The 19,545-nt window shown below is 40.1% G+C and overlaps 1 protein-coding gene across 2 annotated transcripts in view; it reads right to left on the bottom strand.

The window, feature by feature from the left end:
• SMG1 (SMG1 nonsense mediated mRNA decay associated PI3K related kinase) overlaps positions 1 to 15,866 on the bottom strand; it is a 101,655-nt gene extending 85,789 nt beyond the window's left edge. Inside the window, exon 1 of one of the 2 annotated variants that reach the window (XM_024571644.4) lies at positions 15,369 to 15,865. In XM_024571644.4, the coding sequence (XP_024427412.1) occupies positions 15,369 to 15,454 (86 nt within the window). In that variant the 5' untranslated portion in view covers positions 15,455 to 15,865. Of the gene's footprint in view, positions 1 to 15,368 lie in introns of both variants that reach the window. The other variant, XM_053929535.2, reaches the window with a different exon arrangement.
• Positions 15,867 to 19,545: the final 3,679 nt, after the last annotated feature.

The following is a 19,545-nucleotide window of genomic DNA, read 5'->3' on the forward strand; positions in this document are numbered from 1 at the left end:
CATTTAACTGAATTTCATACTCCACACCAGTAATTCTCAAAAAAGATGAGGACATTACTAGAAATATCTTTAGGGAATTCTCAAATTACACACATGACCTCCACTCCAACCCTCTTAAAAAATAAATATACCTTAGGAAGAAATCTGAAATACCCTGGGGTTCTACTTCTAACTTTCCTAATGCATTTATACTAAGACAGCTAGTGGATTTTTAAATGGACTCTGATTCCTTTCAACATCCTCAGTAATTCCTATAGGACCTATCTCCTTAGGTATCCTAAGATAGGGAATATGCTCTAAAACAACGTAAAACAACAAACTGGTAGAGAAACACACTATGCGTATTCAGAGGCAGAATATGTATGGTGAAAGCTCCTACCTAAGCACTAGAATATCTTTTAGGGGCCATCTTGAAACAGCCACTTCCTACCTCTAAAACATAAAGAAATAAAAAGGTCTCACAGAAAAATCTCAAAAGATATGATCTCCTATATCAAATAGCTGGGAAAGAAAGATACTTTTCAGAATAATCACACTATTCTAACTGTAGAAAAATTTACTAAATGAAGACAGTTTTTGTAGTTACTGAAACATACAAGAGGCACCAAGAGCCAGGAAACAATGTTCCCGCTGTGCTCATCAGTAACCAGAAATAACATACTGAGGTATTTAAAGTAGCCTTAAGTTTCAGAAAGCTATGGAACAGTTCAAAATCACTTAAGCCTTTTTAAACCCACAAGGTCTATATAAACCCTATTTTTTTTATATTGTATAGGAAATGGTTTAATAAGATTGATTTAAATGGTTTAAAAATAAGAACCTTTTATAATTCCCTTTTACAACAAAAGAGAACTAGATATCAAGTTCCTTAGGAAACATCATTTACTCATTGAGTAAATTTATAAGGCCATAATTTAAAATAGTACCAAAATCTCATGATAGCTTAATACTGTATAGATACTGGTATAATGGTATAAAATTTCACTACTTCCTATCTTTGCTTAGAGACTGGCAGAGAATTATCTTTTCCATGATTCCATGGATCCATTTCCCTACCGCCTTTAACACACACACACACACACACACACACACACACACACACACACACCCACCCACCCCCCCCCCGACTGGGGCTGGGAGAAAGCAAAGAAGCATGTAAGTAATGATCTTATAAGGATTAGTTCTTAAATTCCAAAGACATAACAAAAATTAAGAAAGCTACAAGCTACCTTTTAATCTGCCCTTTTTCTCTATTTAATTTTATTTGTTCCTGCCCTCCAATATATGTAGTCACAAAGATTATTTTTGTTGGATCAGGATTTCAACTGGTACCAAGTTTTTAAAGTGTGAAGAAAAAAATATAAAGAAAAAATTAAAAATGATGCAGATCTACAGTCAAATTCCTCATAAGCCCAACTTGAAACAGGCTTATAGTCTAATGGAGTAGAAAATGTAGAAAGAAAACCACTACTATACTAGAGGGCAATTAACTGCATCTCCACTGAATCTTTTTTAAGTATGCATATAACAATAACACAAATGTCATATGCCATACTTAACAGAAATTTTAAAATTATGAGCTTCTATTCACATCACTCTCGTACACTCTAAGAGATTCAATATAAATAGCTGTTATAAAATTTTTAGAAGTTATTACACACACACACACACACTCACTCAGTATAGAAAAGACCAATGAAATTTGAACTCAAGTGTGAGCATGTACATTTGTAGTAAATTCTAAAACTTTTTGAGGAAGAGAGATAAAACTCCACACGTGGTCAGACATGGCAACATTAGCGCTTGTGTGTCACTTTAACAGCTTTGACAGTAACTTTCCCAACTTTATCTTTAACAAACTCTAACCCCACATCTTAGGAAGGCGAGAATGACCTCCTCAGGGGGACAGCTGGTAATGCCAATACAAAAGACCTTTGTCTTCCCATTCTTAGTCCACTGCTATTTTGATGACACCAGCCTTTCCTAAGATAAATATTTGTGAAGGATAAATACTAAAAATGCACACATTATTAAAAATAAATACTCCTTAGAGAAGATTCTCAAACACCGTGGGGTTCTATTTCTATCTTCTCCAATGCAATTCTACCATGACAGCAAGACAACTTTTCAATGGACTGAGGGGAGAAGAGCGCTATTGGTGTAATTTTCACATCCTCAGTAAGATTACAATAAAAACACTGGCAACATTAGCATTATAGTAACTACACAAGAAAGGCGATTTTAAATAAAAGGTTTTTCTCTCTCTCTCTCTCTTTTTTACAAAACTTCGTTTTGTAGTCAGTTAATTGGTAATTCCTCACACACAACCTAAATTAATTTTTAATTTCAAAATATTTTCCAAAAAGGGACAAGATTCCACTTAATAAAATGCTATCAGTATTTCAAATAATGACAGAATTAATCACTTTTAACAAAATACTAACTCAAGTCATTCAAAAACAATACAAACTGTCTTTAGATTCCTTTAAACCCAACTAACAAATAAACACCAAATCTCAAGTTTTTCAGTCCTGCTGCTGGGCCGACTACATTTTTATTTTTCTTCAGGTTTATCCAAAGAATGTAAGTCAGGGAAGAAAAACAATCAGAGTTTTAGGAAAGAAAATCCAGGATGTGTTTTCTTTCTAATTAAATATATGTTAATTCAACTGTGCCATACTATGTGATAGGGTCATCTTTGGATCTTTTTAATCTAATCAGGAAACAGTCCAATTCTATGAAGGCAACAGAAAGTTTGACGTCTTTCCTTAAATTAATAGGATTTTCTGTCTAAATTCTAGCAAACCTCAGAGGTCAGTGAAGGGGACCAAAGTCCTGCCCTTTGGGATGCTGATTTAAGGTGGTTATTAAGAAACAAAAGACTTTCCCACTTTCCTGACCAAAAGAGTCAGATGAAAGACCTGCTACAGGAAAGAAATCTCAGCTTATTCACCTTGGCTTAATTTAAATCAAGTATGGTAGACAGGAAGGTTTCAAGCAAGGGCCTGGTTAGCTAGATCACCCCTTGTGTCCCACTGAAACAAGAATTTACCTGAAGCATTTTCAGTCTTCCTCAACTACCTGTAAATTGCCTAGTTCCTTTAAAATCCCATCACTACTACCCTGTCTTTCTCCTCTGTCCAAAAAGACATATACACCCAATTTTGCCTGTCTTTAGAATTTCATGCTTAAGTGAATTCCCCATGTGCACATATTAAAAGTTGATTTTTCTCCTGTTAATCTGTTTCTGTTACAGTGATTATTAGCCCAGCTAGAAGAATGTATACCGTGGGAGAACGTTTTTTTTAAATTTTAGCCCCCACATCAACACAGAATCTGTCATTAGGGCAATGAATCTGGATTTCCAGGGTTAGAATCAAAACAAAGAATCTGGAAATGAAGTGTTACCTTTCAGACAAGAAAGGGTTCATATCAGGAATATAAACCAAGGAAACCCTCAAGAAACTGAACAGCAGGAGTAATGGATTGTTTCAAAGAACTAAGTATTTCAAGATGAAAGTTAAAATTTCAAACACACAACACGCCTCTTTTAAAATCATCAGATTAAAATGCTAAAGAGAATAAAGACAACTTTTAATGAATTTAAATAAAAAGGAAAACATTTATATTCAAAGAACTTCAGTAAAAAAAAATGAAATGTTGCCAGTGCTGTCAAATATGGAGAAAAAACCCTAATCTATGTCACTTAAAGCCCAAGGCATATTTATTAGTGGAGCCTTTTCCCTAATCAACAGAAAAGGTATTAATATGAGGGGGGACCCAAAAAACCCCTGAATTTATTTAGAAAAAATTGTGCATTTATTCTTAATGTTCAAACTTCAGTCACCTTCAAAATATGCTCCATTTGATGCAATGCACCTATTGAGACTCTTCCACTGCTCAAAACAGTTTTTGAACTTGTCTGTTTTGATGCCTTTTAGTGCTTCTACCTTTTTTTCTTTTTGGTTTTCCACCTCTTCCACATCAACAAAATGTTTCCCTTTCAGGACTTTTTTCATCAGGGAAACAAAGTTGTTCGGGACAAGATCAGGTGAATAGGGAGGGTGAGGCATGGGGGTCATGCCGTTTTTTGGTCAAAAACTGAACACATACCACTGTGTGGGCAGATGCACTCATAAATCACCCATCATGAACTGGACAAAGGCACTGAAGGAATCTTAAAAAACAAAATTCCCTGAAGCCAAATGCAGCCTCTTATAACAACGCCAGCTGGCACACTAATACAGCCAGGTTCCAGAACACTCATCAGAGGAGGCCTGTATACAAGAGGCCCACTCTCCAGAAAGTAATTCTGGTTTTCCTTGGGTCCCCCATTGTACACCGGATGCCAACCAAAAACAAAGATCTTATAAATATTTGATTTAACTTTTTTTTAAATCTGTGGACATACGACGTCTGTCCAGAAAAAGCCCACCATTAATGTAATGAGAACGGTTTGCACGACATCAATGTAACCTGGCAGCCAGAGAGTGGACTGGAATGCACATGAGAGAACAGTGATGACTTCACTGTACTAGTCAGTAGGCGCAGTAGATGCCACTGAGAGAGCATGTGTACTTTGTGGCCATCGCATTCAAAATGACTGAGCAAATGGAGCAATGAATCTGCATCAACTTCAGCGTTAAGTTCAGCCAAGTGGAGTCGTAGATGGGTACGCTTCGCTTCCTTGCACAACCAAAAGAAGGATAACAAACAATTTAAAAACAAACACAACCAGAACTGCCGGGAAACAGAACTGTATATAAGTCCAACAACCAAGGAGTTAAAGAAACATTCATCCAGACTGATTAGAGGAGCAGAGACTGGCAGCCAGGGTGGAGAAGACATAGGGCAAGGCAGTGGCTGGCAGACCAGTAAGTCCACATTCACATCTGGATAAACTGGAAGGAACAACTGAGGAGCAAGACAGGCCACCCAACCCAGGGTTCCAGTGCAGGGAAAATAAAGTATCAAAACCTCTAGCTGTAACAATCTATGGGGGATGCGGTCACAGGAAAAACTGCCAGTCTCACAGGAAAGTCTGTTGGAGGGGCCCACGGGGTCCTAGAACATATACAAGCCCATCCACCTGGGAATCTGAACAAGGGCAGCACCAAAAACGGCACAATTCACTTGTGGGAAGTACGTGAAGTGACTGAAAGCAGGGCAAGAGCCAAGCAAGTGCCAGTGTTCCCCCTCTCCCCTCTGACACCTACCCCACACACAGTGCCACAACGCAGGGAAGTGGGTTGCCTGCCCTGGCAAATACCTAAGAATCTGCCCCTTACAATGCAACAGGTGTGTGAAGACAAAGAGATATGACTCAAATGAAAGAACAGATCAAAACTCCAGAGAAAGGAATGAGCAATGAGGAGATAGACAACCTATCAGATGCAGAGTTCAAAGCACTGCTAATCAGGATGCTTACAGAAATGATTGAGTATCGACAAAAAAGAAGGAGGAGGAGGAAGGAAGGAAGGAAGGAAGGAAGGAAGGAAGGAAGGAGGGGGGAGGAGGAGGGGTAGAAGAGAACAAGGCTATGCAAAGGGAAATAAAGAAAAATATACAGGGAACCAACAGTGAAGGGAAGGAAACCAGGACTTAAGTCAACGGTTTGGAGCAGAAGGAAGAAATAAACATTCAACAAGAACAGAACGAAGAAACAAGAATTTTTAAAAATGAGAGGAGGCTTAGGAACCTCCAGGACAACTTTAAATGTTCCAATATCAGAACCACAGGGGTGCCAGAAGAAGAGGAAAAGTAAGAAATTGAAACATTATTTGAAAAAATAATGAGGGAAAACTTCCCCAATCTGGCAAAGAAACTAGACATGCAAGTCCAGAACGCTCAGAGAGTCCCAAAGAAGTTGGATCCAAGAAGACACATACCAAGACACATGATACTTAAATTACCCAAGATTAAAGATAAGGGAGAATCTTAACAGCAGCAAGAGAAAATGAGACAGTTTCCTACAAAGGAGTTCCCATAAGACTATCAGCTGATTTCTCAAAAGAAACCTTGCAGGCAAAAGGGGGCTGGAAAGAAGTATTCCAAGTCATGAAAGGCAAGGACCTACATCCAAGATTACTCTGTCCAGCAAAGCTATCATTTAGAATGGAAGGGCAGATAAAGTGCTTCTCAGATAAGGTCAAGTTAAAGGAGTTCATCATCACCAAGCCCTTATTATATGAAATGTTAAAGGGACATATCTAAGAAAAGGAAGGTCAAAACAATAAACAGTAAAATGACAACAAACAACTATCAACAACCAAACCCAAAAAATAAAAGCAAAAACTAAACAAACAAGTGGAACAGGAACAGAATCACAGAAATGGCAATCACATAGAGGGTTATCAGTGGGGAGAGGGAGGGAGGAGAATGAGGGAAAGGTACAGGGAATAAGAAGCCATAATGGGTAGGTACAAAACAGACACGTGGAGGTTAAGAAGAGGATAGGAAATGAGAAGTTCAAGAACTTATATGTACGACCCATGGATATGAACTAAAGAAGAAGGCTACAGGAAATGGGGGTACTGGGCAAAGGGGTATAAAGGGGAGAAAAAATGGGGACAATGGTGATAGTATAATTAATAAAACACACTTTTTTAAAAAAACAGGAAAAAAGAAAAAAAAAATTGTGTTAAGCCTAAACATTCCTTTGTGGAAACTATTTGGATGAATCAGAAGGCTTTTAGGGACAATGCAATGAGTGAAGCCCAAATAAAAGTGTGGCACAAACACTTCAAAGATGGTAGAGAGTATGTTGAAAGTGATTCACTTTCTGGAAGTCCTACGACAAGGAGAACACCCCAGAATGTTGAATGTGTATGCGCAGCAATCAACAAAGATCAGCAACTGACAGTGTGAGAACTAGAAGCTGATCTGGGGATTCCAAAAAGTACTGAGTCCAAGATTTTGACGCAGGCTCTTAGCCTGAAATGTGTAGTGGCAAAATTCATTCCACAGCTTCTGCTACCAGAGCAGAAGGAACATCATGCTGTAGTTGCTAATGACTCGATTCAAACCACTACCAATGAACCAGATTTCCTCAAGAAGGTCATAACCAGAGATGAATTGTGGGTCTACAGCCATGATCCAGAAACAAAGGCCCAGCCGTCCCAATGGAAGTCTTCTGGTTCTCCACACCCCAAAGAAGTTGCAGCAAAGTCACATAGAGACCAAAACCATGTTAACTGTGTTTTTTGACTGGGAAGTTGTTGTCCATCACAAGTACACTGCTCCAGGCCAACCAACTAAAAAGGAGTACTACCTCAATGTTCCTCGTCGGTTAAGAGAGGCAATACAACGAAAACGGCAGCAGGTATGAGCAACTGGTGATTGGCAGCTTCATCACGACAAAGTGCCCTCTTATGCATCACATCTCATGCAGTTTTCTGACTCAGCCTCCCTACAGCCCAGATATGGTGCCCTGAAACTTCTGGCTTTTCCCAAAACTAAAATCACCTTCAAATGGAAGAGATTTCAGACCATCAATGACATGCAGGAAAATACAATGGGGCAGCTGATGGTGATTCCCACAAAGGATTTTGCAGAGCATTTTGAACAGTGGAAGAGATGCTGAGAGAACTCTGAGGTCCAAAGGTGCCTACACTTTGAAGGGGACTGAGGCATCATTGTCCTATGTACAATGTTTCTTGTACCTTCTTTAATAAATGTCTCTCTCTTTGATCGTGCATGGCTGGATACTTTCTGGACAGACCTCGGTATATATGAGTATACAATTACCTCAGGCCACTGCAGAGCCATTAATAACTTTCTTGTTGACCTACACAGCCTGTAAGAATGCTGCTGAGGTTCTTTATTAGGATAAAAAGTAAGATAAAGGAAAAAAAAGTAGTGTCTCTTATTTATAATTAAAGAAATAGCATCACTTAGGAAGTTCCATACCAAAAAAACAAAACTACAATTCTGATATCAGAAACCCCTCTGAAAAAAAGTTTTTTTAAATAATTAATACAGAAAGTCTGTAAATGGTCTTTAAGTAATAAACATGAGGTCCTAGACATACTATGAATAACAATGTAAGTAACAACATTAATCTCCAAAGCAATCATTTGTAACAGGAATACCATTTCCTTTTTTGGAAGGATATAAAGATTGATATAATAAGTAATTCACTGTTTAGAAATCTGTTAAATCTGGAAATTCTGGGTTTCCATTATTCCCTAATCAGCAGGCATACAACTGGCAAGAAGTCTGTTTCCTCCTGTCACTCTGATGGAATGCCAGCCAGCTCAACCCTGTGCTTAACTTTGAAGTGATTAGATTATTTAAAGAATGTACAAGTAGATGCAATAGATACAGGATAAGATAATGTGTAAAAGAATTTTAAATATGCGAGCAAGGTACTTTTCCAAAATAGATAAAACTTCTGACTCTTCAATGACTATATTCTCTCTTCTATAAAAGATCTGGCCACCTAAGTCTACTAGAACACTGTCCCCCTGAACCCGTTCAATCAGCTTATTTAAGTTGCTGTCTCAGGCTAACCAGGCTGCTGTACAATGAATAGTTCCTCTCAAAATGCCTCCTACAGTAAAAGTGTTGTAAACTTTGAAGTTAACTCTAAATGCAGAAACAAAATTGCAGAACTCCATTTTCATGTATCTACTTAAGGAAAATAGAAATGCATACAATAGAGTGTACATTATTTGATGCACTATAGTAGGGAGTGCATGTACATATGAAGGTTATGTTTTCCCGGGGAAGATAAATGAAAATTTCAGGTGGTGCTAAGTGCTATGAAGAAAACCCACTCCTGGCCAGGTAGCTCAGTTGGTTAGAGCACTGTCCAGATACGCCAAGGTTGCAGGTTCTGTCTTCGGTCAGGGCACATACAAGAAGCAACCACTGAATGCATAAATAAGTGGAACAAATCGATGTCTGTCTCCCTCTTCCCCTCCCTCCTTTACTCTCTCTAAAATCAATAAAAATGTTTTTTAAAAACCTACAGTGAAGTGTTAAGAGAACGCTACTTCTTCTCCCTAAGGAGTAACATTTAGGCTGAGACAGCATGAGTACCCCAGGTCAAATACTCCAAGACCAGCAAGCTGTGCAGTAGCAGGCAGCAAGAAGGGACATGGAAACTCCCTAAGGCAGAAAAGAGCTTGAGTAGTTAGTACGTTGGGGCAAGAAAGACAAAGAAGCAGGGGAGAATATGGCTCTGGCTCAGCCCTTAAGGACTTAAAACCAATTGGGGAACAAGAGATCAATGATTAAAGTGATAAGCACAGTCAGCTTTACTGTAGATCTGTTGCAGGATTCAGAAAGCAGAGGGATAACCAAGGGCAGAGGTAGCATGGTAGGAGTCTTAAGGAAAGCACAAGGGTTATATTGCTGAGTATATGAAAAACAAGAGCTAAGCAAAAGTAGGCATGGAGAGGGTGGAGAAAGATATTAATACACGAACCTGTAGCTCATAGAAATAAACTTAGCCAAGCAGAGGAGCTCTTCTGTGTTCCAGGACATAAATGTCTGCAAAGGTTAACAGCAGATCCATTATTTGAAATTGATTTCACAGGGATCTTCAAATATCCCAATTAAGTACGTTTATAGCAAAAGAGGAATAAAAGAAATATGTTGAAGACGATGAGGCTGTCAATCCTCAGAAACCATTAAGTTGGTAATAAATTATAGATAGTATTCAAAGATTTTCTTTCTACAAAAAAAAAAATTAAGGCAAAATCTACCTGTACACTCCAGCGATGGTTTTTTGGGCGCTGTGACGGGGATGGGAGTGCAACCAAACTAAAAAGTCATTGTGTATCTGCACCTTAATTAGGGTCATGGTTACACTGAATTTAAGAACTAAACATATGTAAATTTTATCTCAAAAAAGTAACACAATGGAATTCAAAAAAGAATCCACCTAAGAAGAAAATTACACTCAACTAATACAAGATGGAGTACATCTATTTTAAAAACACAAATGTCTCTACATCAAAAAGCTATATGAATTTAACAGTTAACACTCTACATTTTAATGTTAGCACTCTATACAAGGGGCGGGGGGTGTTTTATTTTGTAGTCCTCAAAATAAAATGGGTTCAGAGAAAACTTTAAAACAGCCAAAAACAAGTAACCAAAATAACAGCAATATGAGGAGAAACCAAACAAATAACAGCTTGTGTGAATCCACAAATCGAAGTCCTCTAAAACGAGCCCTACCGATTTATTTTAGGTGGTTAGAATAGGGAAAGAAAAGTAAGCAAGCAAGTGCTACTATATACCAGGCAGTAAAGGAAAGAAATCTTAAGTTAAAAAGTTGTGAGAATTCAACGTTCCCAAAAGATACCACGGACCCCACTCCATTGTATGTGTAAGACTATTCCATGTAATGTCAAGTGTCCTAACCTGAAGTGTGAGCAGAAAAAAAGTACTTTAGTGATCATCCTCAAAATCAAAACCAGATAACAAATGACCAACTTTTGCTTATGAAAATTCCCAATACTGGGCTGAATACTTTTGTCTGAGTTAAAATCATGAATTATGAATAGAATATTCAGGTCTTAGCACTCTCTTGTTTAGACTATTTGCCAATTGCCTCCTACTGTGGTATGTATCTTCCCCCTACCCGCCCCCTCTCACACACTCACACACACACACACACACACACACACACACACACACACACACCCAACTAATTTTAATCTTCCTAAATTATGCCACTTTCCTGCTGGTAAAACATCAATTGTTCCCTAAAGCCACTGCAAATACATACACTTAAACTATGATTCAAGGCCTACCGTCCAGCTCCAGTCCAACTCTGGAGCTTTCTCTCTTATTTGTGTCACTCCTCAGAAGTACCCCTTCCTTCTGAACAAACTAGAAATATGGACAACTTACATTTTGCCACCCCCCTACTTTCTTCTGGGGTTTTTTTGTTTGTTTTTTGTTTTTAAAGATGCACCACTCCCCAAACACACACCATTTACTGTCAAATTAGGAGAGCTCAATTTCATGGCTCACTGATTCCCCCAACTCAACCACAGCTTTCCCTCCTGACTTTCCAAGGTTTTTTTAAAAAAAGATTTTATTTATTTATTTTTAGAGAGAGGGGAAGGGAGGGAGAAAGAGAGGGAGAGAAACATCAATGTGCGCTTGCCTCTCGCACACCCCCTATTGGGGACCTGGCCGGAAATGCAGGCATGTGCCCTCACTGGAAATCAAACCATCGACCCTTTGGTTACCATGTCAGCACTCAATCCACTGAGCCACACCAGCAGGGGCTGACTTTCCAGGTTTTAAACTCTGTTAATCACATATAAAAATCACTACACCGAGAATTACATCACAATTAATATCCATATAATGCTTTACCTTTTACAAAGTCCTTTCTTATCTGCCTAACTAACTATAACCTCCTCTATTAGTCATAAAATCCCTAAAGCATCAGTATTTCCTGAACTGGAATATTTTCAATGAATTAGAATATTTCATAATCTCCTATTAACCAAAAAAACAGAACAAAACAAAAAAAAAACAACCTTCAGTTGTATTTCCAATCTAAAAAGGAACCAAAACAGAAGGGGGAAAAGGGCTCAATTTAAAGATACAATTGCCAATTGTTTCATAAACAACACATCTATTTTATAATGGAAAAAATAAACTTTCTCCCTCAAATTAAACACCCATACACATTCTATCTGAAAAACCTTAGTGTGCTTGGAAATCTGTGGTACAGAATTGGCAATCATTAAATTCTATTTAAAGCTCTACTTATAGTTATAAAATATGTAATTCCACTGAATTCTTCCCCTTATGCAGTTTACCATATTATGTACCTATGGACATTACACAGTATAGACTCATAAAAGGCTCAACAGACAACTCTGACTTCAAAACCCCAGCTTCTCACAATGTCAGACATTAGTTTCCAGCTTTCCTACACTATCTCACAGCGCTCTGCCTTGCCCTTTGGTCTATGACAATAGAGAATAAAGGTATCTGTACTTTTGAGAACTTTAGTATATGTAGATTTTACCAAAAAAATGGAAGCTGGTTTTAACATACATTTTCATCCTTTCAGAACTGTAGAAAGATCCTATACTGGGCACTGTAAGACACCCAGTATATATGTGTTAAACGAATAAAGCCCTAAGACTCCTAAAGTGTATAAGTAAAGTCTATTTATTTTCTGTTGACCTAAATGCTTCCTCTTGTTGAACTCATGTTTATTTGATTTCAATGTCAAATTCATCATGTCATTTGGAATACTGAAGTGCACAATAACTAATTACACATTTAATTTTAAAACAAATCATTCTGATCTCTATCTTGATTGCTACAACTGATTACTTCCCAAAATAAGTGAAAAAAAGGAAAGGCTTTGGCTAATGGCAATGACTTTTTAAAAAAAAATTGCCTAATCACTCTTAAATTTTGAAGAGTACAGTGATAGAAAGGAAGACTACAATCCAGTACTAGATCATGCTTTCTGCTCAGGTATGCTTCTAGGGAAGGTGGGCTTCCTCTGCTCCCATAAGACACTAGTCTAATTCAGCCACCTGGAACACTTCCTGTCAATATGTGTGAAGTATCATGTGTGGCCATGATTGACTCAACAGTAGGTTTCCACACTGACTAAAAGAAACCAACAAATATCACTTTAAATTTTACTTTTCTCAAACGCCTATATTTAGGAAATAGAACCAAAGAAACCAAAGGAGGAATGGCACAGAAAGGCAAAAAAAATTTTAAAAACCAAAATGGTTCAAGTGAACCACAGGAATCCGCCTGCATTTGAAGATGTTTAAAAAAATAAAACACATTTAAACAAGGGGGAAGATCAAGCTCCGCTCTGTCAGTTAACTGGAGACTGTCACCTCTCCTGAAGTGAAGTGGGGACAGAACAACCTCAAATCTAACCTAGAAAGTTTATGACCTGGCTAACATCTGAGGTTTTTTTATGGGCTATTTAACAAAACAACTGAGGTGATCATTCAAATAAAGTTATGGGGTATTGTCCATACTTCTCTGTTCCCTCTCCTACAAAAAAAAAAAAAAAAAAAAAAAAAAATCAAGTATTTCAACATCCTAACCAAGTGCTACTCCATGTAACCAAGTATATCTCACAGTACCTGTCTACCTAGGCTTAAGTTCTGAGACAGAGCATAGCTTCAAAGAAAACTACATCCTCCCCAACTCTGGCTCACCCCACCCCACAAACAGCCAAGAAATAAAGCACTTTTAAAAAGAAACTATGGGGCCCTGACTGGTGTCACTCAGTAGGCTGGGCGCTGTCCTGCATACCAAAAGGGCAATGGTTCAATTCCCAGTCAGGGCACATGCCTGGGTTTCGCCCCAACTGGGAGTGTAGGTCAAACAACCGACTGATGTTTCTCTCACACAACATTGATATTTCTCTCCCTTTTGCTCCCTCCCTTCCGAAATCTTTAAAAGTAAGTAAAATCCTAAAACAAACAACAAAAAAAGAAAAACATAAGAATTAACAGGAAGCCCCAGCACAGTAGCTCAGTTCGTTAGAGTATATCCTGATACACTGTGGATGCAGGTTCGATTCCCAGTCAGCACACACACAAGAGTCAACCAATGAATGCATAAAGTGGAACAACAAATCAATGATTCTCCTTTCCTCTCTCTCTGAAATCAATAAATGAAAATTATTTTTAAAAAAGAAACATGGATAATATTAACAACACATGTACATATCCACAACTACATAAACCATTTTGCTTCATATCTGTCAAATAAAAGTCAGGTGACCCCAGCAGGTGACCCCAGCTACTTCATTAGAATTATAAGCTATAATTTATTCTTTTCCAAAAGCTCTAGGATGTTTGAGAAGGGCACTTTATAGAATACTCTAAAGGGATATTAAATTATTTTATATAGGCTGACCACAATACCTAAAAATAATGAAAAACCCAATGTCAAAGAAGAGCTCTCAAATGTCAAATTCACATCCATTTATTATCTAATTAGTTAGATGCAAAAAATTACACATTTCAACAAAAGTACAAAACGAAGAATGTCAATTGCAGATAAAAATAGTTGAGCTAGTCAACTGATTTTATTTAAAGCACTCACAAACCCTACCTGACTATATGTTTTCAAACCATTTTTTAAAAACTAGATAACATCTTAATTCTAGATTTAGACATTAATTTTTAAAGTCATCTAGTTATACACATCAGTTCTCAACAGACACTGGATTTGGCAAGGCATATTAAATCGAACACGATGCACACCACTCATTAGCCAAGAGATTATTTTGATTTTTTTTAATCAAGTCTTAAAATGTTAAGCACTAACAGTTTACCAAATTATTTCTTTCCAAACACTGCTGGAATTAACATCAGGAAAAAGAAGTTATCTCAACTACCTGTGTGTCTTACATGTATTTGGTTAGTTCCTGGACAATCATAATGCAAGTACGCTTCAAAGTATGCATGCTCCATGAATCAACTAATCCTAAAATATATATATTTAGGGAGTTCTAGGTACCAGGCTAAATTTTAAATAGTCTCTGAATATTACAAGCACTTAATAAGAGAGGTAAAAATAAATCACTACTGAATTAAGCACAACTGCCCCATGATTAATCAGAAAGACACCATCACATTTTTTTAAGTTGATGCTCCTACTTATTATATCCATACCAACTAGGCCCCAAACCGATCTGAGAGCAAATCCTCCATACTAGAGGAAAATCTGTACTACTCTTAAGTGAATGGCCAGGTATGAACTGCTCTCCACCAAGGTTAACTGGCCCTGCACTTGGGAAGACTTCATTTCCCAGGACCACGGTGGGTCGGTCCCATTAACGCACTCCCACTCTCATCTCGTGCCCCACAACTATCCTGCCTAAAATCAAAGGAAAACCTTAAGAGTTGGGTGTTTTGTTTGGTTTTTTAAGTATTAACACGTGGGGAAGGGGTCAGAGAAGAGATCAGTTAAAGTCTTTCACATGGGAGCTGAGAGGGCGAGAGACCAAGGAAGTGAAAAGGTAACACAGAGAGTCCTGGACTATCAGGGTCCCCCAACTCTTATCCCAAACAAGGGGGATGATAACTAGAAAGTGTCCCCATCACCAGGCCCTTTTCTTCACCACCCTAGAACAAACTCCTAGGCCAGTGCCTCCGCCGGGCGCTCAGGGTCTCGGCTCCAACCCCGGGTGTAGAGGAGACATTTAGGCCTAGCCTCCCAGTGGCCTTCTTCCACGAGCCGGGGCGGGAGGAGACCCAGAAAGCCGCGCCCGGTTCCCGGAGGGGGGGGGGTGGTAAAGGGCCTAGGCCGCGCCTCCCAGCCCAGCGGCCTTAGGCCTCGGCCCGCCTGAGGCGGGGCCGAGGGGTTCGGGGCAGCGGGCTGGGCTCCAGCTCACCCACCTGGGTTGCCAGTCATTCCAGCTCCGCGGGTACTTGGTGCCGCCGCCGCCGCTGTTCAGCCGAGACCCCGGGGCTCTGCGGCTCATTACCTTCCCCGACACGACATGGCCAAGCGCCGCCGCCCGAAGAAGCGCGAGTCGCCGCCCGAACCGATCGCCGCCGAGACCCCGCTCCGGCCCGGGGATGAAGAGGAAACCGAGAAGGAGGAGGAGGCGGCGGAGGGCGGGGGAGGCAGACGGCCGTTCCGGGTTCCGCCTGAGCCCGCAGCGCAGGACAAGGAGGCGGGAGCGGCGCGGCGAAGGGGAGGCGGAGGAAAGGGAGTCGACGTCTCTCCCAGGCCCGTGCGCGGCCCGCGACGCCGGGGCCCAGAAGGAGGACAGCGAGGAGGAAGCGGTGGCAGCACCTCCTTACGCTCATACAGCTACAGCTTCCCCGCCTCCCGACTCCGCCCGCCGCGCCGCCGCTGCCGCACGGCATGCTGGGAGCGGGAAGCGAAGCCGGCGCCCGCTCGGCTAGGGCACAGGGGCGGGGCCGAGAGAGGGGGCGGGGTCGGGAGAGGGGGGCGGGGCCGGTGGGCGTGACGAGCGGACAGCCCTCCAGTGCCCAGGGCTCGCCCGCACTCCAGCAGAACGCGCCAAAGTCCAAGACCTGCCGCATGGGCTCATGGGAGAGGGGATGTCCGCTACCACCCTACACGCTCACGGTCCGGGCTTGCCTCGGAAACCACCTGACCCTCGAGGGCCCGGCGATCAGGGGTAAGCAGGCATCCAATCAAGGACTTGGGGTGTGCGTGCGCGCTCTCAGGGTTCACGTGCGCCCACCGTGCCCACCATGTATGGTGAGAAATAAAAATAATAAAAAAAGAAAGGGAGTGGATATCCACCTACCCGGCCACCACCTGTATAGTGTGCCCTGGAGTCCTAATACCTTGACCATTTCTTCACATTGTGAAAAACTACATTAAATGGAGGGAGAAAGGAGAGTGACCACCAATCCATCCGCACAACGTGAACTGTACTTTGAAATCATCTCACCCTAGTATTTGTCCATCTTGCCCACCAGAAAGAGGTTGGCTAGAGAGGGGCAAACCTGAGCATTCTCCAACCCCACCCCCCCCAACACACACACACACACACACAGTCTCCTTAGAAGACTTTCTTTACAAAAGCACCTAATACATACTGTGGATGCAGACACAGAAAGAAAAGGTAGGCAAGACTCATATCAAACAGGTAACTGGAGTTAACTTTGGGAGAATAGTCAAAGGGTCTTAACCTTATCTGTCCAGAGGGTTTTAGCCTATTTTTGTTGCAAGAAAGACTCTTTGTGTAATTTAAAGTTATTACCAAAAGTATTTGAAGATTATAAGAAACGTTGATATCTCCACACACATACCTGTCACCCTTTGGCTCCTTGTTTTATCCCCACCAATTGCTTTCTACCTGGGATCCTGACAATTGTAAAGGATGGGAAGTTAGATTTTCAAATGAGCCATCCCCATCTCCCCATTTCAGGAGAAAAGAAACTCCTGCTCTGCACTGGAGCTGATACCTAACTCAATGAAGAAATTCCCACTAGGTCAGACCCAGCCATGGTCACCCACATGTGTAAAAATATAATAATACACCGAGTTAAGAGGGATATACTGTACATGTACATACTCTATCCTGAATATCCTGAAATTTGCCCTAGTACTTCCATACTTTCCCACCTTTCTCTTGCTGATGGGAGGATATGAGGAGGGGTTCTATCAGTTGTAAAAAAAAAAAAAAGTGTCCTTCTCTGTTTATCATTTCCTCTTCCCTATTCTTCTATGAAGAGAAAAAGTGCCCCGAATCAAGTCCCCAAGATTAGGGTCCCCTTGTTAATATGGTCCTCTCTGGGAGACTGTTATTCTTGTCACAAGGGTATTTTGGTTTTGTATGTTTGTAGTTAATGTTTAATTACATAAGCAATAATGAATACATTTTCCTCATGCATGGTTTTAATGTTCAGCCTAATCATGATTTATTCTTTCATTCAACATTCAGTAAGTTTTATTGAGCATCTGTTAATCAAGCAGTTGGGGACAGGGACATTGATCAAGACTCAATTCCTGTCCTCAAGTAACTCCGGAGGTAGGGGTGAGAAAGATAGATTTATTATAAGAAATAACTGACATATTTAGGTTTGCCCTCTCTCCACCACCACGCAAGCCTGTCTTGCTATCTGACTATAAAGTCCCCCTCTCCCAAAGCCTTTTCTTAATTTTAAGTTCCAAATGCCCTTGCTATTTTCCTCAGATCCTTTCCTTTTGATGCTTCTGTCTTGTTTGGGACCTTCAGACTCATGAGGAAATGGCTGATGTGGCTGAGAAATCATTTTTACTTTTTAAAATAGTTGATTGCAATAACGATAGAGTGACCAAATCATGTCCATTATTCATATTCCAAAATGATTTGCGGCAGAATATTACCAGAACCTTAGACCCCTGAGAAAAATTACAGGAGTCTTCTAACCTTTCCAAATTACAGAACAACAGCAGAGTAATTTGAGGAAGGACTCTAGGTTCACATTCTAAGTCCTCCACTTAAACACTGAGGGAGTGTTGGCAACCTCCTGACTCTCACAGTGCCCCAGTTTTTCATCTGTAAAATGGAAATGATAATACCCTGGCCGAGTAGCTCAGATGGCTAGAGCATGGTCCAGAGATGTCAAAATTGCAGATTCAGTCTCTGGTCAGGGCACACATAAGAATCAACCAATGAATACATAAATAAGTGGAATGATGAATAGGTATTTCTCTCTCTCATTCTCTTCCTCTCTCTCTAAAAATCAGTAAGTAAAATGAAAATGTTTTAAAATGGAGATGATAACAGCAGTGCCAACCCCCTAAGGATATTGAGAGGATTAATAGAAATATTGCATGTAAAGTATTGATAATTTGCCCAGGGTCTGCCACACAGTAATCAATAAATGATCACTAAAAATCATATCTACAACTTTACTGAAATACATAGTTATTTGGATAATATTTGTCCAATGAAGGAGAAAAAAAAAGTAACTGGCAGGGGTTGTACCCAGTTGCTCAAACGCTTCTTATTTTTTTTAATCTTTTTTAAAGATATCATTTTTTAAAGATTTTATTCATTTATTTTAGACAGAGGGGAAGGGAGGGAGAAAGGGAGGGAGAGAAATATCAGTGCGTGGTTACCTATCACACGCCCCCAACTAGGGACCTGGCCTGCAACCCAGGCATGTGCCCTGTCTGGAATCGAACCAGCAACCCTTTGGTTCGCAGACTGGGACTCAATCCACTGAACCACACCAGCCGGGGCATTATTTATCATTGCTTTTTGTACTTCTCACATAGAAATCACTAAATATACTCAGTGTTGGCAAAGGGGTGGTATAAGGACACAGCAGATAGGTGTAATTTGGCTCAACTTCCTGGAAAGCAATTTAACAGTGCGTATCCAAAGACTTAAAATTGTTAATACCACTTCCTCCAGTAATTCCACTTCTGGGAATCTACCCTAAAAGAATTTGCACACTGCAGCCAAAGTGATTTTCTTAAAATAAAAATCAGATCGTTCTTGCTTCAGCAGCACATATACTAAAATCTGATCATGTCACTATCCTACTTAAGACACATCAAGGGCTTCCCATTCTTCTTAGAATAGAATCCAGACTTGTCACCAGAGCCTGTAAAAGCTGATTTCTCCTACAGTGCAAATATCCCACAGCAGCTCATACCCAGATCAGGACACTGAAGATAAGTCTCAATTTTTTCTTCACGATAAAATCCCTACACCTAGGCTGTACCCCAGACCAATTAAATCCAAATCTCTCAGGGTGGGCCCAGGTATCAGTATTTTTTAAGACTTCCACAGGGAATTCTAATGTGCAGCCAAAGTTTAGAAACACCACTTTTGAGCCCCTCAGCACTGAAAATGTTATCAGTGCCTCCCCCAACCTCACTTCCCAACATATGTGGGTTATAAAGACAATTCTAAACCACTGTGAAGAAAAGAATTGAAATTCTTGTTTTTACCATGGCAACTACTTGGATACTTTAAAATATATATATCAAAAATGATCAAGTCTCAAAACTCTCAAACATTTTTCTTTTCGTTTCTTTTGGTAGTTCTATTTCAGTGGTTCCATTAGCACTTCTCCACTTCACTCCAGTCATAGG

This window comes from Desmodus rotundus, chromosome 1, assembly GCF_022682495.2.
Source record: "Desmodus rotundus isolate HL8 chromosome 1, HLdesRot8A.1, whole genome shotgun sequence".
Classification (NCBI taxonomy): Eukaryota; Metazoa; Chordata; class Mammalia; order Chiroptera; family Phyllostomidae; genus Desmodus; species Desmodus rotundus.